We start from the raw sequence: 23,747 nt of genomic DNA, 5'->3' as shown, positions 1-23,747 counted from the left end.
ATTCTGTTAAGACTCCATTATTGTTTGGCGTTTATTAATCCTCTTATACTTAAAATATACATTTTAGGTATATTTTTCTTAGGGTAAGCCCAGTAGGCATTGATTGTTCTTCATACATCTGACATATTCCACAAATTTTAAGGAGCCAGTGTCGCTTCGCGTTCTCCTGGAAATTGTAGATTTTGCTATTATCCACATTTCCTATCGTTAACTGGAGTCAAAGGTGTTCTTGTCAAAGCTCACTCTCTACAGAGTTAACATCTTTTGTTAGTAATGATTGGAACTTAAAAGCCTTCTTCTAAAGGTGTTACTATAGTGTGGCCCACTATCAGAACCCACCCATGATCGCCATATTTTTGCGCTATATAATGCCACAAAAAAATAATTTTGCTTAAATCGCTTGCTAGATACAATAGCCACTTAAGTTAACTCGTAAAGAACTTAATTGTCACAATCAACTTCTTCTTATTTATATAAGACCTTAGATAGGTACTTACAGATATAAAGGTTATAGGTATAATACGTACAGACCTAAGACACAAGTTTTAATTCGGACTAAACTCAGGTATAAATAAATACACATATACACATTTTTAGTCATTAATTGTACCTACTTAATATTTTGCGATGCGGGTAAATATTAAGTCTCTATTCCGGCTCTGACCACAGATATAATAATTTTGGGTCTTTTTATGACCCAACAAATAATAATTAGGGTTTTATTGCGGTCAAAAGATTAACGGTATATCTTTGAGTGAACTATATTAAAAATTTAGAAGTGAACTGAAAATCAAAAAACCTTTTAAATAGCAATAAAGGAATCTTTTATCGAATAGGTTATTTGCAAAAAGGGCGTCAAATACAAGCCAATTTAAACAGGCTGTATGATAAGCTATAGGTTTACGGAAAATGAGTTTTTTCCTTTATATTCTTTCTCTTTGTGTCAGCATATTTTAATATATTTTTGCTTTTGGTTTGGCTATATTAGAAGAACTGGTTTAGATTCCATAACCATAACTCCACAACAACCATAACTTGTTCTTTTTTATTACTGAATTACTAAAAATACAAATCGAAAAGGTGTGCAAAGAAAATTCTCTGGACGATAGAAATATATTATAAAAAAGGCAAAGGTCAAAGTAAAAGAATGAAATAAACATACAAACTAAAAGCAAAAAAAGAGAAAAACAAATAAGCCATTCACTTGGTGTCCCACAGGGATCAGTGTTGGGTCCCATTTTGTTTCTGATATATATATAAATGATATGGCAAACCTTGATATACAAGGTATACTTATTCAGTTTGCAGATGATGCAACGGTACTTTGGCATGATGTTAGTGTTGAAAACCTAAATAATACAGTAAATAGGGATTTAGCCAAAATTAAAAAATTGTGTGACTACAACAAGCTTTAAAACAAACTTAAAATGTTCTTAAAACAAATGTCATGAACTTTAAATGCAGTTTAAACAGAGTTTGCCTTGGAAACATTGATTTAAATAAATTAAATGAGAATAAGTTCTTGGGAATAAGTCTTGACAACAAATTGAAGTTTGAAAGTCATATCAGATGATTGTGCAACAAGTTGGCGTCAAATTGTTATGCCCTTAAAATCATAACAAGAGAAGTAGAGTTTGGCATGGCCAGAAATGCCTATTTTGCACTGATTGAGTCACATCTGAGGTATGATTTGTGTTTTTGGGGTGCGTGTACCAATCAATTATTTATGAGTGTTTTTATCTTGCAAAAGATAGCTATCAGATATATTTGCAAAGTAGGTATAAGAGATTCATGTAGAGAACTTCTTATTACTCACAAAATCCTTACGTTGCCTTCTTTATTTATACTGGAAACGGTGTGCTTAATTCACAAAGAGTACAGAGATCTCAATGTTGGAGATAGGCACCATTATAGCAGTAGAAGCGCTAATGATGTGATTTTGCCTGTACCCTCAAACTCATTTGTAAAAAAGTCATTTATATTAGCGGATATTAAGGAAGTGCAAAGTAATAGTCTTTAGGAAAAGGATTAAAAAATTGTTGGTTGCAAGAGGCTACTATGAAGTAAATGACTTCTTTTTTAATAGATTTTAACGTATGACATTATATATTTTATATTTCCTGACGAATTGTGCCTGTGCCCTGTCAGAAATGTGTACGTAGTACTTAAGTTTTGCCGTAAGAATTTTCTTTTTTGAGCATTATTTTAGTTGCTATTTTATACTTATGTATGAATTGTGTATTGTATATGTGTTTTTTTGTTTTTGTTTGTATCTATGTAATGCCATTCTTCCCATACAGCTTTGTCGACAAGATTATCTCTTATGACAATAAAGCATATTTTGATTAATTGATTGCCAATAAGGTAATCAAATACTGAAAATAACACTATATTTGTTTCATAGTGGTATAAGGTTCTCGGCATTACATGAACAGGATTCAGAAGTAATGCGGTTTTTCCATTTAAAATTTAATCGCTTCATCTTTTGCAATACCGACATTTCGATGCCTTACTAGCATCATCTTCAGGATAAAATGATGAAAAGATACTAATTTTCAGTCAAATTTGTTTCATAAATAAAGTAACTGTTGATGTTTGTGTTAAAATGCGTTAAAATGTTATTTTGCTACCCACAGTAAAAATGGACTGTTAGTACGTACCCATTTTCAAATTCTTTCAAAAAAAAAATACAAATTTACTTACTTGGGATAAGCGGATACATCGTCCAATCCGGTATGCCAATGATTAAAAGCCAACGGCACCACCACATACTCCCCGGGTTCTAGCATTTTACAGCAACCTACGAAGCCCCGCACCTGCCTCTTGCTGTGCTCTACTAAGCTACCTATCGTGGTCCCTTGTCTAGCTTTAAATAGCACTACGCATAAATCTAACTGAGATCTTTGTGACTTTTCTGACTTTCTTTGTCCCTTCTGTAAGGATATCACGATTAAAACACATTCTTTTAATAAAGTGTTCAAGCTATTGGAAGAAAATCGAAAATTTAAATAAGTGTGAAGAATTTTTGTTCCAAATAGCTTCTACAAATTCTGTTCAGAAAAATAAGTTGGAGTATGAGGTAAAATTTGTGGCCTATCTACCGGGTGGGCAAACAATGGTCTTAGGTTGGGTTGGGTATGCGAATAACGCATGTAGACTTGATTATCATATACCAAATTTCTCTAGGGCATCAAATTATACATGCGCGGTTATTAAATAGTCGGTTTGAAAATGAATTTGAGTTGAATTTGAAAATACAAGGTTACCGCTATTTTGCCCCTATCGTACCCTTCAACTTTTGCAGAGGTCATTTGTTAATATCACTTGTTTCTATAGAGTTATTCTCATGGTGGGATTGAAATGAAACCAAACTTCTACGAACTGAACCAAAAAATGTTTACAAGAGATGTCAAAATGGTCCACATATCAAACAGTGTTACCAACTTAAAGTTCTATACGATGTTCACATTATTAATTAGTAATAAAAATAATTAATTTTACCTGGAATAAAGTGAAATCACACTCCGTCGGCTCCAAGATTGTCAATAAAATACAAGAAAGATGCTGGGGACTGGCCAAAGGTGGCAGAATACCGTTCAATCTAACCTCGTTCCAGCCACTTCGCACTTTACAAATATCGATACAATCGAAGTATTTTAGCACGTCGCTGAACGATATCCAAAAGGTGCCGTCCTGGGGACCCTCGGGTATCAGTTCGCTACGTAAGTAAAGGGTCCATAGGCACGAGTCGTCCGACCAGTCGCCTTTCCACACAAAATGACCTAAAAACCCCCCTCCCAGTAATCATTAAGAAAAAACTTTGGTAGAGTGGCAATGTAATACCCCAAGGATTTCTTAGTTTTAGTAGCCTCTGTCCTTCAATATCCCTTACGTCCAGTAGAGAGTACGCGTGTCTGGGCCTTAGACCTTTGGAATTATACTCTACCTCGTCGACTTTCATGTTTCCGCCGCCGCATGACGCTCCCATTAAGAACTTTGCTTGGCGCGAAGATAATAATCTGAATAAAAACATAAATATATACTTGTGTGTATCAGTTAAATGGAGTAAATTCCATAATAAATAACTAGGAACATTTTTCAAAAAAAAAAAACGCTCAGACACTCGATTGGTATTTTTTTCAGTGGCCAATATCAACTTTCTTACCTTAAGGGTATTATTATTCACCCATAACTTCCTATTTCCTGGATAACTTTTTTATTTTACAATATTTTTTAATGCGGTTATCACTAATGAAATGTACATATTTTTTGAAGAGTTGATAGGTGCTAGTTTTTTTCATTTCTAAAATATTGATTTTTTATTTTAAAACAAAAAAGATAAATAAAAAAATCCTTCCATACGTCTCTAGATACATCGATTTTAGAAACGTTATATTGAAAAACTATTTTAAAAAAATTAACAATAAACCTTTTAGAATGGAAATACAAAATTGAGTCATTTTTCTTACAATTTCTTAAACCGCCGATCAGTTTAGTATCATTTGACAACAACGCACGGCCGGGCTGCGTATTTACATACTATACTACAGCACAGAACACCAATGAACTCGGCGCCTCTGCACTGCAGTATAATATGTAGTTGAGAAATGCGCTTATTTATCACTACATACTATATTACGGTACAGAGCATTAGAACGAAAAATGTTTTATGTGATTTGTTTGGTGCTGTAAAATTGGTAGTACCACATTTAATTATTGTGTAATTATTTATGTTGTTATTATTATTATTGAATTTAGTTTTTTTTTTGCTTGCGTTTTCGATATACAAGATAAAGGGTGTTTAATATTTAATGAATATAATGCGACTGGAAAATTTGAAAACAAATACCTAATGTTGTGAAGGTCTGTTGTATTTTAAAAATTTTAATAGTGGCTTGTGGGCTTTTAAAGGTACGTAAATAAAACTTTTAAACACGTACGCGTAAAATGTAATTTCTTTAGTCCATTCCTAAATTTGGTTTAATTTTAAAATATAAGTTTCGCTTCAAAGTGTACAGATTTATATTTTTTATCATTAATCTGCTTGTATGGATAATACAGTGAGGTAAACTTTTCTGAAATAGCAAAAAATGCCCTTATGTTGGTAAAAATGTTCAAAGTAGCCACACATTGAACCACCAAATAGTAATAGCGCATAAGTTGATTTATATTATTCTGCAATTCATATGAATTAAAAACTAAATTAAAAACTCCTTTAGTGGTTAAGCTTGACTACGTTAAGTATTCTTCTGAAGTTTGTTTTAAATTTTTTTGTAATTTTAGAAAAATTTGGAAACTGTTTAGGGTTAGAAGGTGTACCTTGTATTTTTCCCTTGTAAAAAACCGCGTACTAAAAGTTAATAAAGGAATTTAGTCGATGCCAAACCGGGTATACTAAATTTAGTTTTTTTCGGGGAAAACATATAGGTATAATGTATATGGACATTATTCAAAGTTGAAGCTGATATCTAAGGCCAAACAAGGGATTAAAATAATAGTCTTGTCTTTGTTGGAGTAAAAGCCTAAGGATTTAATAAAATTAACACAATTTAGTCTTCCGACTAAATTGGTACTCGCGATTTAAGCTTAGCTTACTGTGTGGGAAATAAATCGACTATTAAATATAAATATCATCTGTTAACAAGTGGTTTGCTGTTATTATTATTCCTTAGATTTTTTTAGTTTTAATTGTATCGCTACGTCCACTATTATTCTATATTCAAACTAAAATGCTTTTTGAATATTTCAATAAGGACTTTGTTTCTGGAAAAATATGTTTATACATACAAATAGTAAGAACAACAAGCATTATTTTATTATAATATAGCTTTATATTATTTTGATAAAAACAAGCAGTTTTAATTTTATTTTAAAGACAATAAATAATATGTTTTTGAAGACGTTAAGGCTCTAAGGTCACTAAATAAGCTTATGCCCTACAATTGTTAAAACGCAATATATCACTAAATATTTAAATTTTTTCGTTTAAGATAGGTACTATTGAATTTAATCTTTTTATTAAATGAATACTAGGTACCATCTCTTTTATTTTCTTTATATAAAATAGATTTAATAAAATATTAAATGATTTCTTACTGATTAACAGTGGTTTTCGTAGAATCTTCTTAATTTTGGTAATATTGTCTATAGATAGGTAACATGTCCAATCTATGGTAGACAATATTAGGTAGATGAGTAAAAGGAAAAGAAATTAAATAATAATCTATATATTCCTATACATTATGTCTCATTAACACAAAAAATATGCTTCTAATTCTACCATTTCTAATCCGCAAAATTTTTAGGTTTTGCTTTCATATTTTATAAAAATAATTTCATAAAAATAAAAAACCTTACTTAAGAAACAAAGCACTATCGAAATTCTAAAACCCAAAATACAATACCCCTTCACAACATTGTTTTTAAATTTTAGTTTTTTAATTAAAGTATCATTGTATTCATTAATTATTTTAACACGCCTTATCTTGTATATTAAAATCATCAACAAAAATGAAACCAATTATAATAATAACATAAATAATTACACATTTATTCACTCTGATACTACCAATTTTACAGCACCAAACAAAGCACATAAAAACATTTTTCTTTCTAATGTCTGTAGCGTAGTATAGTATGTAGTGATAAAGAAGCGCATTTCTCAACTACATATTATACTGCGGTACAGAGCCGCCGAGTTTTATGGTGGTCTGTGCTGTAGTATAGTATGTAAATACGCGGCCGGGCTACCGTGAATCAAATCGGCACGACGCTTGTTCGGCGATATCGACTACAGCAATTAGTGATGGGAAAAATCGCATTATTTTGAAAATCGGATTATTAGGATATAAATGATTTTAATAATCGGATTATAGTTCAAATTAAAAATCACTCGTGTGTATATATTGCAACATCGCAAATAATAAGAGAACAGACACTTTTTATCAGCTGATCAATTCGTGAGAAATAATTAGTAAATATTTGCTCCTTGATCATTACACTATTGCTGTTTCTTGAAAAAGTATATTTTAAATTTTAATATTTTTAATTTAAAATTATTAATAAACCGTGAGAAAAGAATATTACTGTAAATAGTCAATGATGTTTACGATGAAATCCGAAACTAAAAAAAAGTAGTTTGGGATTATTTTGACAAACTCGATGTAAAACAAGCCGTTTGTAATACATGCAACAAAAATTTAAAATATTTCAGTGGAACGACTAATTTGAAACAACATCAATTAAGAATACATCCAACAGTATCGCTAGAAGTTGCTACACCCGAATCAGATGAAATAGACACATCAAAAGGCCAAACAGTAAATCAGTCCACTTAAAATATTAGCCCAAGTAGGACCTTCCAACACGGCAGTAGAGCTAGATGATGCCTTGATACGTCCTTCCAACTCAATGCAAACTATTTTCGTTGCTGTTACCTAAAAAATCCATTAGACCAGAAACAATTAAAACTTTTTGGTTCAAATAAATCAAATGAGCTATTAGAAAGTTAAATTTTAAAAATTAATATCAAGTTAGTTAAAATGATTGTGTGCCTTTAACGACGGATATCTATCTATACCTCGGACAGAAACAAAGTCTACGTAACTGTCACTTGCCATTTTATTCATAAAGAGAAATGTGAAACGCGTGTTTTAGCTACCAAGAAATTGTGTGGATCCCACACTGCCAAAAATATTGCTGTAGAATTAAAAGACATTTTGAACAAGTGGTATATAGAAAATTGTAAGTATAGTATCTGATAATGGCGCTAATCTTAAAAAAGCAGTAAACGAGTATTTTCAAAAATATCACCATCCATGTTTCGCTCATAAGCTACACTTAAGCATTCCTGACACTATATCTTCGATAGAGAAATTAAGCACTCTTCTAAAAAATATAAAGCTATCGTCGGTTATTTTAAACATAGTGTTGTTGTAAATGATAAACTTAAAAGCGTTCAAGAACAAATGAACTTTTAAAGGTCAAACAGGAAATCGCAACTCATTGTAACAGCACCTTCATTATGACTGAAAGACTATTATTTATTAAGGATCCATTAACTGTAGCAGTAGCAAATTTGCCAAGAGAAACAAGAAGTGTTTTGTCAGGTGAGAAGTATCCTACATTATCCGTGATTATTGCTCTTTTACGTGGATTCCAATTTACCTTGAAGAATCTTAACGTAAATTGCAGCATTGGTGAGGAGTTAAAATTAAAGGTGCTGGATACAGTCGCACGGCATTTATCGGGCTTTGAAACCAACAAAACTATTGCGAAGGCTTGTATTTTAGATCCTAGACTTAAAAAATATGGTTTTGGCCTCGACGAAAATGCTGAGATGGATCAAAAAATAGTGATGGATGAACTGACGCGAATATTAGTAGCCAAAGGGAGGGAAAATGTTATAAAAGAAATTGATGCAGAAGTTTGTAAGAAACGGGGAGAACATTCGCATCATTATTATGAGATTTAGATTACATAATTTTTCTAAATTCATGCCTTTAATTAGTTTTTAACGAATTAAAATATATTTTTCTTTACACGTATATTAAAAATATTAATTTACTTAGCTAGAAATTCTATTTACTTATTTTTTTATCTCTCTTATATTATCTAGTATAGTCATACAATAGATCTTATATTCCCATTATTTAACAAATAAAACATGTTTATTTCTATTTAAACAAATAATAAAAGACTTAAAAGAAACTAAAAGAATTATAAATTTCATATTTACTTTTAGTTCAATTACAATCTTAAATTGTATCTATAAGTCCCATCCTTTCGTCCTACACTCTTCGGTAATTAATAGCAAAAAATATTACCAGTATTATGTTTCTTATTACTAAATACTGAATATTTTATAGAAAATAAAATAAATAAAAATCTATACTATTAACCATCAAAAATATGAAAATGAAAAGAAATGACAACGCAGCTGAAAATCTCACTTCTGCCGCTTTAACATACTCCCATGACAAACTCAATTGACCAATAAGAAAGTCTGAATCAAAAACCCAAACGCTGACTACCGACTTGTGAGTGATCGCGAATGAGACGTATGACGATTATATTTCATCTCTTAATTTTTCTGTCACTCGCCCATAATAATTGAATTATTTTGACATAATCGGATGCTACCGATTATTCTCATAATCGGATTATGAATTATTTTTCATCTGAATTATCCCATCACTAACACCAATTCATTGGTATGTAAAATTGGAATGTTGAATTTTTATATTGAGAGTAATTGATCGGAAGTTCACTTAGAAGTATTTTATTGCGAAGGTGTTCCAATTTTGAGCGCGTTGTTCTTTATACTATTAAGTTTTTTATGTTTATTTAAAAAAAATGGGAAAAAGAAAAGACGGAAAGTCAGAAGTTTATTATTCTAAACGAAAAAGTAGGAAGCCAAAAAGGATCAGTTTAGGCCTAGAATGGCTGCAAATATGGAGTAAAAATGCCACATTGCTTTTACTATCCATATATATATATGAAAATAACTGATTCATTTTGGAAAGAAAAAATGATTAAAAATTAAAGATTGTTTATTTTAAATGTCTACTGCCTGAAATCATAGGTCCTAGGCATAATAGAGGCATGGAAATTCGAAACCCATCTAGAACTAGTCTTACATAACTGTTTAATATTGTCTTATATTTTATATACGTCATTATAAGTGGGTAAGTCCATAAACACAAAAAAAATAGGTGTCATCTAATTTAACGAATTCAAAATTATTATTATTATTTACTCTGGTGGAGAATATAATAATAATACCCTCATTCTAAAAAAAACATGTGACATGTTATTTTGTTTATGATTTTCTCTCTACACATGAATTTTCAAGTTAGCATGTTTAATAAACATCGTTTTGTCCTTTTAGGCTTGGCACACACACTGTTTAATTAATCTGTAATAATTCTAATTTTAGATAAATGTTGTGTTGTGTGTATTTTTTTCTCATATATTTGATTTTTGTTATGATAATTTATTTAATTTTTATTCTTAGGCTGTACATTATGAATTAATTTGTAATATTAATGTAGTGTTGTTGGTAATTAAAGTACATTACTATCATAATTTATTTTTTGTATTTTGATTGCTAACTAACTACGTATGTTTTACTGGCATATTTGGAAGTGCGACAATTTTTTTTTTCGATCTATAGCGGTGTGGGTGCCTATGTTAAAGATCACTTAGATGTAGACTTAATTATATTTGATTTCCCAATAACTAAAGAACTTGAATATATCTTTTTAAAAATAAAGCTAAAATCTTCTTCTATTGCCATTGGTAATTTTTATCGCCCCCCAAATATAAACATAGGTCCTCTTTTGAAAGATTTTGATAACATTTTATCTGAAGTTGTTCCAAATTTTGATGTGGTATTATGTTTAGGAGACTTTAATATTAATTTTTTTGATTTTAATAATGTTGTCCTTAACTGTTTTGACTCATATAATCTTGTTCAGATACTTAACGAACCAACTCGGATAACTCAAAATTCAAGCAAGCTTATAGATCCAATTTTTATCAGAGATACCACATTAGTTGCATCCTCTGGTACACTCTCTGCCGATACAATCTCTGATCACAGACTCGTTTTTGTTAACTTAAAACTAAAATCTAATAAACCTTTATCAAAACTTGTTACGTATCGTTGTTTTAAAGGTTTTGTTTTAAATGATTTTTTGTCCGATCTCTACAATTTGCCTTGGATGGACATTGTTTATGAGAACGATATAGACAAAAAATTACTTCTTTTTACTAATTTTTTAAACAGACTTTTTGATATTCATGCTCCCTTTAAAGAATCTAGAGTGACAAAACCTCATGCTCCGTGGCTAACAGAAAATATGAAGGCTGTCATGAAGGAGCGAGATAAAGCCTTACAAAAATTTAAGCGTACTAAAGAACCTCAAGATTGGGACCGGTACAAAGAACTACGTAATTTTACAGTTTCTGTACTGAGATCCGAAAAAAAGGCCTATCTCAATTTTATTTCTAGACAAAAAAACATAAAAAAACATGGTCAGCACTAAGATCGTTAAATGTCCTAAGCTCAAGTGATAGCAAGTTATCACCTAATTTAACAGATCCAAACTTAATAAACCAGCATTTTTCTCAATTTTTTAACAACAGATCTAACGACTGTGATGAAACTATAGAATTTTACGAAAACAACAAATTCAGCGCATCGAAAAAATTTAAGCTTTCCATGTGTTCTATAGAAGATGTTCATAAAATTATTCAAAACATGGAAACTACTGCTTGTGGCACAGATAAAATCACATCATCTATGTTAAAATATTGCAGTCCATTTATTGATCCTTACATAACTAATATTATTAACAGTTGCATAGAACAAAATTATTTTCCTCAAAGTTGGAAAACTGCAATAGGAATACCTTTACCAAAATCAAAAAAGATCAAGATCAAAGAATCAGAGACCTTCAATGACTTACGCATTATAGCAATTTTACCTGCCATTTCGAAAATAATGGAGAAAATTTTATACAGCCAGATGTACTCATATTTAAATGATAATGGTATGATCTCAGAATTGCAAAACGGGTTTCGTAAGGGGTATTCCACATCCTCCGCCTTGGCTGTGGTAACTGATGATATAATTGAGGCACTGGATCATGGACTTGAAAGTATTCTTATACTATTAGATTACTCCAAGGCATTTGACACTATAAATCATCGACTCTTGTTGGCAAAGCTAAGATATTACGGTTTCGACGTCGACTCACTGTCACTCATCGCATCATACTTCTCTAACAGGTCACAAAAAGTGTTTGTTAATGGTGTGTACTCGGAGTCTAGTGCCATACTATCAGGAGTACCTCAGGGCTCTATCCTCGGCCCCCTTTTCTTTATTATTGACACTTCTGAACTTATAAGCTCTCTTCATGTCGGAAAGATACAAGCTTTTGCTGACGATACCCAGTTGTACTATCACTTCACTTGTAACGAAACTATCAATCATGAACTAAACAACCTAAAAGATCTCTCTAAAAAACATGGCCTTCAACTAAATCCATCAAAATCAAAACTTATGCTGTTTGGCAAAAGAAATCAAAACGAATATTTAAAAAATAATATTAAAATCAAAATAGATGACCAAATATTACCATTTTGTAATTCTGCTCGTAATCTAGGTGTTATACTTGATTGTCAGCTTAATTTCTCCGATCATATTAAGTTACTTCTACAAAGGTCATTTACATCGCTTAAGCAACTATATTCCAATAGAAACCTTTTAGGTACCAAGTTAATGACAATGTTATGTGAAACTCTTGTACTTTCCCACTTTAACTATGCTGATTTTATTTATGGCCCTTGTCTTCGTCAAGCGGAACAATATCGTATTCAAAAGGTGCAGAATACATGTATTCGTCTAATTTTTAATTTAAGAAAGTCAGATCACGTATCACATAAAATTAATGAGTTGAACTGGTTAAATATGTCAAATCGTAGAACTCAACATTTGGGTCTTTTTATGCATGGTTTAATTACTAATTCAAAATTCATATCTAAATCTCTAAAAAATAAATTTAAAACCAATTTGAGCGTCCATGATATAAATACCAGAAATAAATTTAAATATATTATTCCTCGACATAATACAAGAACATACAAGAAGTCTTTTACTTATAATGCGATTAAAACATGTAATTCCTTGCCAAACAATGATTTACTACTTTATAATTTTACTAAGTTTAAGTCAGGATTTAGGTTGTATTTGTTTAGAGAACAGTTGAGCTCCTATTTTTTAACTCACTAGTATGGTGTGCTCCAGAGGTAACATGATGGTTGTTTACGATTGCATACAAAGGTATTTGTTTATGTACAGTCTTGTTTTGGTGCAGGTTGTGAGTTTTATATCTCCTCCGTGTTGGGTATAAGTATTTTTTTGGTGTGAACAATTGTTTCTTTATAATATTTCATCTTTATATTATTTTTCTTATTATTATTATGTATGATTACCGAAATTTATTTATTATTTATTGGCTAGACTTCGCCTTTTTTTTCCATTTGTAATATTTGTCAATCTATTGTTTTTTTTTTTTGAATAAAAGACGATTATTATTATTATTATTATTATAGGGTTGCTTCTATCCTTTTTTGACGGGAGTCACTCACATGTCTCTAATTTATTATTTATATCTTGATTACTAAAAACTATTTTAGGTACATATATTTGAAAGTAGTGAGACAAAATTATAAAAATTTTTATATATCATTCCTTCTCTCCCTATATTTGTGATACTAATACCCTCCCATGTAAAAGCTTTTTTTATGAATAAATTAAATCCGTGAATTTGAATAGTAAATAGACTGTATTACTAGAAGAAAATGAGGATATTTTAATTGAACTTGAATCAAACGTCCTGAAATATCAAAATACGCGTGCGACTTGTATGTAAGGAAACGCAAAAAAGTCCAACCGCCTGCAAACTAACAAAAATACACGAATCGGTTTCTCCCGATAAATCTCGGGTGACATTGACCCATCTGCTGTGAGACAAACAGCGTTCTACGTCGTTTTAGCGATGCGTGGATGCCAAATGCTCACCTTCCCGATAAAGCGCGTTAAATCCATTTGGGCAAAGTCACGTGCTGATGATTGCTCTTAAATGCACCTGGCTAGTACATATAACAAACATTTCATTATACATGTGTGTAACATAATAGATTCCTTAAAATTAAATTATAATTGATTCTTTAAAAGATTAAAAACTTTTCTATTAAACATATTCAGTTTTCATACGTAATTGGATAAACTGCAATAGAAAAACACTATTTTAGAATGATACCAATGATATTAAAGCACTGAGACAAGGATATATCCAAAAAATCCAACCAAAAAGTCGAGATTTTGCCTCTTCAGAGACCTATATCCTGGACGCAATTTAAAAATAAGCGAAAAGTTATTATAAAATGAGTGTTTTCATACCTAATTGGATAAACTGCAATAGAAAAAACACTATTTTAGAATAATACCGATGATATTAAAGAACTGAGACGGGGATATGTCCCAAAAACCGGGGAAAAAGTCATAGGCAAAAAGCTATAGGAAATCGTACATGAAATATGTCGAGAACATTTTTAAGAATCCAAAAATTGAGTAATGCACAGGGTGTCGCATTTAAAGTAAGAAAGCTAACATTGGCCACTGCTACAGGACACACTTTTTTTGCTGAAAAAAATAGGCAAGTAACCTATGTGTGTTTTTTTCGAGAATATCCCCATTATTACATACACATTACCCACAATATTTACATATTATAAAATTTATTCCATTTGGCTGTATGTTTTTTTTTTTAAGGGCAATTAATATGCAACTTACTGGGCCCATATGAGATCGACATCTAACTCTTCTTCGTTAGAAGGAAAAGACGATACTTGTAAAGGTATCGATTCACAAGGTGCTCCGGTAAGAGTGGCCAAACCTTCTAAAGACCGACCCGATACTAAAGCCTCGTAACAACCGTGGATTTTAGCGACCGCCTTTTCTATTAGGGGCACCCACAGCTGTTTTCTTTTTGCCTGAAATGTTTGATTACGCGATATTTGCATTAGAGGCGTATTAAAAAGACTCACCTGCGAGTACAACAAATGCCCCCTTTTATCACAAGGGAAAAAGTCGTCCACCAATACCGTAACCCAGACTCCGTCTTTACATAACCGCACTTGGTAAGCGCCTTGCGGGCAGTGAATTCTTGTGATTAGTATGGCGCGTAAAAGTTCTTCGCGTTCCGATAGAACGGCTAAGGCACTCAGTAACCAACAGTTTCCCAATACTCCTGTAATTAAGAAAATGCGTTTTGTTTTAATTTTTATTATGAGTTACTGTTGCAATCAATTTTTTTATTAAGTTTGACACATTTTAATACAAGTTTCGATAATGCCACAGCATTTAAAATTCAATTTATTCTGATTTTTTAATTCGATGCTTTTTTGTGATTAATTAATTAAAACGTTATTTAAAATAATTCACACTTAGTATGGCATTTTACCTTGTGAAATATCCGAAGGTTGAGGCATCCTAAACACGGCCCAAGGCAGATCGATTTCCATCTCCTCGACCACGATGTCTTTCAGCCTTCGCCACTTTATCGAATACGCATCCTTGTTATCGCTCGGATTGTAATATAAACTAGTCGGCATCGGTGGAAAATCGTCGTCCACGTAACTTTGCTTCTTTAATCTGCAATACCTAAAAACAACAATTTCCGTTTTGGAACAGACAAAACATTTCGAGAAACTTGATTATATTAAGTACGAATAAATGTTTATCCTATTAATGCACTGTATTGACAATGACTGATGAAGAAAAGTTTATAACCAGAAATTTAAAAAGCAATGTCGGGTGATGAGAGTCGTGAATGACAATTTAGAAGTTGATACGACCCTGTTTGACGATAAGTTCTTAGAGTGTCCCTCGATTAATAAAAATGAAGTAAATCATGCGGAAAATTGCGATAGTCCAGAGAAATTGTCCGATTTGCAACTTGAAGGAGATTCTGTCTCTTTACTAGAGCATCGTAGAGAAAACAGGCAATCTGATGCCACTTGTCTGCTTTCTTAAGAACGTTATACAGTTATTTTAATATAATTTTTTTTTTCAAATTCTAGTAATTTATATCAGCAGATCGATTTTGAATGCAGCAGATTAATGTTATCAGATATTTCTTTTTTAATTGACCAATTAATCAATTCACAGTATTTTTGAGAAAATTTGAAAAAAAATCATTACCTTATAAGATCAAGTATTTGAATGTTGTGATTCAAAAAGAAGAGTTGAAAGATCTGGTCTGTTAGCTGGCCTATCAGAGACCCTTATACAAAAAAAGCTCAACTTCGATGAAAATTGGATGGATTTTTTATTTTTAAAAAGTGTGTGTGTGTATATATTGTGCTTATAAACCAAAAATATATATTTTCCTAAATAGAAGACACCGGCTTTTATGAAATATGTATCAATGACGTAATATGTGTGCAGAGTTAGCATTCAATATTCTAGATTTTTTGGTTGTCAGATAGGGTTTGTCGAGTCATTAAAAGCAACATTTTTTAACCGTTCTAGTTCTAATAATTGTTGATCTATTGAAAATAAGACGTTCCTTAAAAATGTAGAAATTACTGTTTAAAATTTGCTTGGCTGTTTATACATTTGACATTCTAAAGTTTTCGAGATATTTTGAAACAATTTTCAAGTAATTTCTTATATATTTAATTATCAATTTTATTCCAGGCATTTATTGAGATTAGAGAAGACTAAGATGGAAAACATGATAAAAAATAGAGTTTTATTTGTAAAAGAACAAAAGTTCGGAAAAATTAACCATTTTCGAGAAAAAATCAAATTTAAGTTATTTTACATTTTCATATTATTTAGGCCTTTAAAGTAGTTTTCCACCTTATTTCAGGCAATCTTTTGGATGTGTTTTTTCTTTTGATTTGGTCTTTGGGAGTCTTTTTTTTCTCCTCCATGTACGTATCCCACTCATCCATAATCATTAATTAAATTATTATAAATATATATAATTAACTCTTTCAAGAAATTGAGGGTCATTTAAATGGGTGGACAATTCATTTTTTTTAATGGAAAGTCTATTCCAGGCGTGACGTGAGTCACTTGAAATGCCTGGAATAGTTTTAAAAGTACTCTAAATTCTTCCCCAGGAAAGAGAGTCTGTTGAATGCCCAGGAATTACCTTGAGAATGTTCTCAAATTTTTCTGAAAACTGAGTCAACGAAAAAGCCTGGAATAATCTTAAAAATACTCTTAAACTTATTTCAGGCAATTGAGGGTCATCGGGAGAAACTGAAAAATGAATACCAGGTTTGCAAAGGATGGAAGAAAAACACGCTTTGTCTGGTACTTAATTACGATAACGACATATTTAATATATATTTTAAGGGGGTTTGTGTAAAAATTAAAAATGCAACAAATTGGGCTTATTAAGGACTAAATACTATTATTACAAAAGTGTTATATGAAACCATTAGATACGGAACTAATTGTTATTTTCTTTAATGGGGATATTTTTAATCAAGTAAAACTTACTGCAAATGTCAAATTATATGCAGAAAAATCCCAACTGTTAACTATTAAAATATTCTGATAGCAAAAAGAACTTTAAAGCTTTAAGTGGGTTAGCAAAATCAACAAAAATAAGAATTCAGATTCCTTGTTTACTTTTTGAATACGTAATGTTTTTCTATTTAAATTAGTACATAAAAACAATTATTTACATAAGTATATACATTAAAGCTCTTTCTACAATTAAGTTTACAATTTACAGTAACAGCAAATAAATATTCCTAGTAGTTTAAGTGTGTAAATGAATCAATTGACTATTTTTGTGCATTGCATCTTTTTATTCACGCAAACGGTATTTAACTATATTTTAATTAATATATAAATAGAAATTCAAAAACATTTCTCCAAATTAAGCGATTTTAATAAATATAATGTTAGATGTAACGGTAATTTTAAAAAGACCCCATTTTATAAAGGAGTAAACTTATTTAATCAAACATTTTACATGTTGTACTTGATGGTGAAAAAATAATTGGTTCGGTAAAGGTAGAAAGCCCCTCTTTTCAAGTTCTTATGATCAAATCATTTTTATTGAAGAATTTAAGTACTATCTATATGCGTTATTTTTTTTCCAATTTATTATTGAACAATTGAATACATTAATTTGGACATTTACTATTTAGTATTTTAGAAAATGTTTGCATGCAAGGACAGACTTGTTGAAAGATCAGCTTTAAATATTGATAAAAAAAAATAAAAATTACTTCAGATGGCTGGAAACGATAAATAATTATGTCATTTACTTGGAAGACTTTAAATGTCCAAGAATTTGGAACATACAAGAAATTACTTTGATCTCCTCAAATAAAATTGAAACTTACTTCAAAAAGTCTGGAAATATGACATATAAGAAATGACTTTAAATCCTTTGAAGAAATAAATCATATTTACAACTGCTTGGAAGAATTGCAAAACATGTTAACATGGCATATTCCATATTCCAATATAATAATAATCATTATTTTTATTATTATTGTATTCTATACCTAATTATGTTAATTAGAATACAACAAGGGCTAAACCAGGACTAAATTGTGAATTTTAATTTAAATTTAAACAAAAGAGAACCGATTGTGCATTACATTTTCTTTCAATAAACAACCAGCCATTTTTGAAAACATAAAATTTCAATGCAGGGAAAATTAAAAAAAAATGTTTTTATCGGATTTTCTAATATCTCATAAAATAGGATAATTCACATAATGTTTTTATACTTACTTTTTTATTTTATGACATTATATTTACGTATTATGATTTTTTTAGTACGTCATAGGTATTAAATTAAAGTGAGGCGTCAAGTTGCAAAACCCGCCTTATCCCACAAACTTGATTTAGAGATAATCGACAAAAACTATTTTACACAAAGTTACTAGCGGTACTTAAAAAAATATTAGTTCAGTGTGTAGAGTTATCAATTTTGCATCTATTTTGTTCAGAAACAATCGTATTTTTTTCTAATTTTCAAGAAAAAAACAAATAAACAAAACTGGATAAGGCGAGTTTTGCTACAGCAAGATGCGAATATAGCTGCTTCTGCTTCCGAAATTTTATATTTGTGTTTTTTAAATAAAAGCAACGCTTTATTAACAAAAATAGTTTTCCCTGGTTACATATTGTTATTAATTATGAAAAAAATTTAAAAAATCGTTATTTAGGTATTAAACAAAAATAAAACTATCTATGAACGTATAACAAAAAAATTTAAATTCTCAAATCAGTTTCTTCTTCTTCTGCGATTGCCCCTTCATCATTATCAGAATCTTCTTGAAAGTTTTCTGGGGCTGCCTGAATCCCATCTAGTAATTCTCGGTAGTACACTAGGATATTCTGATCTCGCCACTCTTGCCCATAGTGCTTACGTAGAAGATTTTCCGCATCTTTAGATTTTTTCTTGCTTAACAGGAATTCCAATAGGTAAACGTTCCAGTTCCATATTTCTATAAGACTGGCCTTTCTTTAGTAAACTTCTATAGGTTGAAAGATCAGACTTATAATTAACTTCCCCTTTAACAACAATGTCACCTTTAATGTTTTTTTTCAGCGACAATCTTTTACACTGGGAAAATTTAAAGTGCCAGCTGGAAGTATTTTTCATGACACGGGATGATTCACTTTTCCAATCACTCACAACACATTCTCTGTCACCTAGTTTTTGGAGCTTTCCTTGCTCTTCAAATAACAAGTAATAATCTTCTGGTTTAACTATGACTTCTTTTCTACGAACTTCCTTTTCGATTCTTCCAAACACTCGATCCGGGGGTAGGTAAGAATGCCCAACTACTGGAAATGTTAGTTTTACTTCAGTAATAGTAGGTGGTGCTTGCGTCTGTAACCAGTATCCTAACATGCAAATAATCGTGGAATTCTTGTTTTGTCCAGGGCACCCATCACAAAACATTTCAACTACATTAATGTCGTCGCTGAAGGTATATGTCGTCAGGAGATGATTTATCATTGAAGTTATCTCATTGGATCCTCTAGGCCTTTCATTTTCCAACCATGTATATATCCGTACAGAATTGCGTGTCTGTATAGATTTTGAGCCTCCAATGCAAACGGTAAAGTAGCAGTACAGTTGCCTAGAATAAGGGTAAAAATACACGAGGCTGTTTGCAAGCGGTTTGCGCCGCGACGGCGGCCGGTGGACCGCCGCTCGACTTAAAACACACGCGACGGCTTTTGCAACTACGAACGGCACAAAAAATTACAAGATCAGTTTGATGTTGCCAAGCTTTGCGTACAGTTCACAGTTTTTTATTTATCGTGAGCAAAATGGACTCCGACAGTGAAGATGATTTTTTATTTTTGTTGGCGGCATCGGCACTGGCATTACGCAAAAAACCAAAAAAAAAATAGAACGAAACGTAAGCTATGGATACATCCCATAGTTATGGAAAGAAACAAGAAGGGATATTTCAATACCATCTATAAGGAGATTTGTGAAGATCCGGATTTTTTTTTAAATTTCACCAGAATGTCAAAGGAATCATACCAGGAGTTACTTTTATTGATACAAGAGCCATGTACAAAAGCTAATACCATTATGAGAGATAGCATATCAGTGCAAGAAAAGCTTTTGATAACTTTAAGGTAGGTGATGAATTTATACCTATTTCTACAATTTTTGTCTTTATTAAATTATTGGTTATACCCCGTTTGCCTGCCTAATGAGGATTTAGTTACCTACTCTACATCTACTCGAAATAGTATTAACTCAATGGAAGTCTTAAAAAAACGCCTAAAAATGAACTAGATATAGATATAATATATTTAAACACAAACAAAAACAAAAAAAAAATTAAACACAAACAAAAAAAAACTAAATTAAACTTATATGCCTATAAACTCATATGCTCTGAACCACCAAGAGAATATGGTGAGAATTGGGATTCGGGTGACGCAACTCGTTGTAGCCCAGAAGGCCCTGGCTGGTGTTGAAGTTGGTTGATGTTGTTGTGGTAGTGAATTCTGTGGAGGCAATGAATGTGTATACCATGATGGTGGTTCAACGTGGGGTTGGAAGTGACTAGGTGGTTCGGAGAATGTAGTAACATGATGTTGGTGTGGAGGTGGACAAATATGCCTATTTAATAAAGCCATCAATTCCATTCTGACCAACAACTTGTTATCAACTGGAATTTTTTTAAAAAATGGCAACAATGACAACAAAAAATGCTTGTCATCATCCACACTTTCTTTTTCTTTCATCAGTTTTCCTTTTTGAATATCGGTGTGTGTTTGAAGAGCTTCACACAAAACTGTTTCTACCGAATCATTTTTTTTCTTCTTAATGCGCCCTTCACCATAATGCTGTTGCTGCTGCCTTTTTAGGGATTCCCGCTTGGTTGTATTTGGTTGATCTGGTGGCTCTATTGATGCATCTTCATCTGTAGCTTCCTGAGGCGTGGCTGCAGTCTCATCGTCTGTGGCTGCCAATTCATGTGTTGCATCGAGCGAACTCTCTGTTGCCATTCTTTGGACCACATCCGACAAAAATGAGAGCTGTTGGGCAAACATATATGGGGTTTTTCCTTTCCGGCCTTGCCCAGATTTGCCTTTACTTTCGGAAAGGTGTTTGGAATATCTGTCCCTGACATTTTTCCATTTTTTTGTAGCATAGGACCTAAGAAATTTTAGGTTTTTTCAGGTACCTAGCAACTGGTTGTTCATTTGTGGATTTGCTCTATGCATTTAGAATTGGAAAATCTACAGCAAGTTTGATTGTTCAAGAAGTTTGTAAAGCACTACGGGCGCATGTTAGGCAAATGGCTTTTCCAGTTTTAAATGCCGAAAAGTGGATGGAAATCGCTGAGGGATTCAAGAAACATTCCAATTTTCCGAACTGCATAGGTGCGATTGATGGCAAACACATTAGACTGATACAGCCATCTAATAGTGCTTCTATGTTTTATAATTATAAAAATTATTTTTCGATGGTACTATTTGCAATGTGTGATAGTATTTATTTATTTACATATATTGATGTGGGCTCGTACGGAAAATCTAGTAACTCTGGAATTTTTAAAAATTCTACACTTTTTGAAAAAATGGTTAACGGAACACTACATATTCCTGCAGCAGCACCGATCGAAGGAGATGCTACTACAGATTATCCTTTTGTTATAGTAGGTGATGAAGCATTTCCTCTATTAGAAAATTTGCTGAGGCCTTTTGGTGGATCAAACTTATCTTACAACAAAAAAATTTTTAATTATAGATTATCCAGAGCTCGACGGTACATTGAATGTGCTTTTGGTATATTGGCTAATAAATGGCGCATTTTTCATCTAGCTGAAGACATAATTAAAGCCTGTTGTGTTCTTCATGATTTTGTAAGAGTCAGAGATGGAAACCGTTGCGATAACATTGAAGCAGGAACAACGCATGACAATTTGACAGTTGATTCATTTAGCAGAGGGAATCCAAGTGCATTAAATGGCCGAGATAAATTTGCAAATTATTTTGTTAATATTTATCCACTAGAGTGGCAAAACGAATCAATATAAACTATATGTATATTATATCATTATTATTAAAATAAACGTACCTACTTATAGCATATAATATGTACATACTTATAATTTTTTTTTCCTCAACAGAAGCAGCTGCGCTTAGAAATTCTGTAGTAACTTCTTCCCATGCCTGTTTTTTTTTATTCTGTTTGAATAATTATCATCACGCATATCCCAAATCGCTGGCCTCAATTGAACCTCAGTAATTAATTTTTCTATGTTGAATTTCCTGGTTTCCATAATAAATGAACAATTTTCAACACTGCACAAAAAAAAACGCACCAAAAAACCCTACGTGTGGTTTGCAACACAGAAGATAAGTAAATAATGTGCCGCGGTAGTGCCGCTAAAGCAATAAAAACCAAGCGGCGTGCCGGCGGCCCCTGGTATCGAGCAGGGTATTGAGGCGGCGCCGTCTGTTTCAAAGCTCAAAAGTCCCATAAACGAGGCGCCGAGCTCGACCACGGCGCGACAACCGTCGCGGCGCAAACCGCTTGCAAACAGCCTCGTGTGTTTTTAACCTAATACGCTGCTTGATCTAATATTTTTGGTAAAATCATGTTCTTTTGGCAATCAAACGGGAACTTTACTGTGTTTGGTAATTCTTTTTGGTCAAGCACTGTGCTTTTAACTTATGCACTCTCAGTCTAACCATAAGTAGATTTTTTTGTACCTCCGGCAATTTAGTTTTTAACATTTCTAGCAAACACCGGTGCTGGGGCTTTTAAAACTAATATTATAGTCAGAAATAAAAACCACTCGAAAAAAGTCATACTTCACTGCAAGATTTCGTTCAACAGAAGCACAGTACATCTTCCACAGCTTTCTGATGCTTAGTTCTGAAGGAAGATATTTCTTAGTCGACTTTTGTCTGCTGTACTGCGTGGGATTCAACAGGCTGCAATTTTTCAATAAAAGCTGTAACGGACTTTCTTCTATCCTCATATTTTTCTGGATGTCTATTTCCACCCTTTTTTTCTACTGGACCGTAGCCTGTTTCCAGATGTCTTTTAACTGTACCCTATCTTTTTTGATACCTAATATCGACAAAAATGGTTTTTGGACATACTTGAATCTTCTTATTGCCTGTACGAACTCTTACAAAGTATCTGACTGTCATTCCTTTTCTGGAACTTCCTACTTTTTCAGCTCTTGATCGTCGTGGTTGTTCCTGAGTTGTATAGCGCAGAATAAACTCGTCTTGTTGCATTTTCGTTTTGTTTTCGTAAAATTGCTCTTGCGTTCCTAATTCATTGCATTTTAAGGCATTTTGTTTCTTGTGTTTACATGTTGGTTTGGTTGGTAATGTTTTTGCAGCATACCGATTCTTCTTTGCTCGCTCACGTTTCCAGTTTTCTACATTACGTTTACGTTTTCTGCTAATGATGACTGTAGTTTCATCCGTTACAAATATTATGGAACACACTTTATACCCCTAATAAGAATAAACGATACTTAAAATTTTGTTAAAAGGCTAAAGACGACTGCTTCAAAATAATAAACTGATAATTCGACGCCGGGCGGTTTATCTGCACGTGGCTGAAACAAATCTGTTTGAATTGGTTGGAAATTCTCTGTTTTCATGCAGTAAGTACAGAGTTGCCAAAATTATC

General features: G+C 32.0%; 1 protein-coding gene across 1 annotated transcript in view; it reads right to left on the bottom strand.

Moving 5' to 3' along the window:
- The window catches only part of LOC126744451 (calpain-D-like), a 56,934-nt gene that overhangs the window by 8,254 nt on the left and 24,933 nt on the right, over positions 1-23,747 (bottom strand). The window contains exons 9-14 of the mRNA XM_050451881.1: positions 15,033-15,232; positions 14,617-14,819; positions 14,363-14,562; positions 3,844-4,019; positions 3,502-3,782; positions 2,704-2,933 (exon numbers count right to left, since the gene is read on the bottom strand). Of these exons, the coding sequence (XP_050307838.1) occupies positions 2,704-2,933; positions 3,502-3,782; positions 3,844-4,019; positions 14,363-14,562; positions 14,617-14,819; positions 15,033-15,232 (1,290 nt within the window). The remainder of the gene's footprint in view (positions 1-2,703; positions 2,934-3,501; positions 3,783-3,843; positions 4,020-14,362; positions 14,563-14,616; positions 14,820-15,032; positions 15,233-23,747) is intronic.

Source organism: Anthonomus grandis, chromosome 14 (genome assembly GCF_022605725.1).
Source record: "Anthonomus grandis grandis chromosome 14, icAntGran1.3, whole genome shotgun sequence".
Lineage (NCBI taxonomy): Eukaryota > Metazoa > Arthropoda > Insecta > Coleoptera > Curculionidae > Anthonomus > Anthonomus grandis.
The sequence above is the reverse complement of the archived record's forward strand: the minus strand, read 5'-3'. Positions and strand labels throughout refer to the sequence as shown.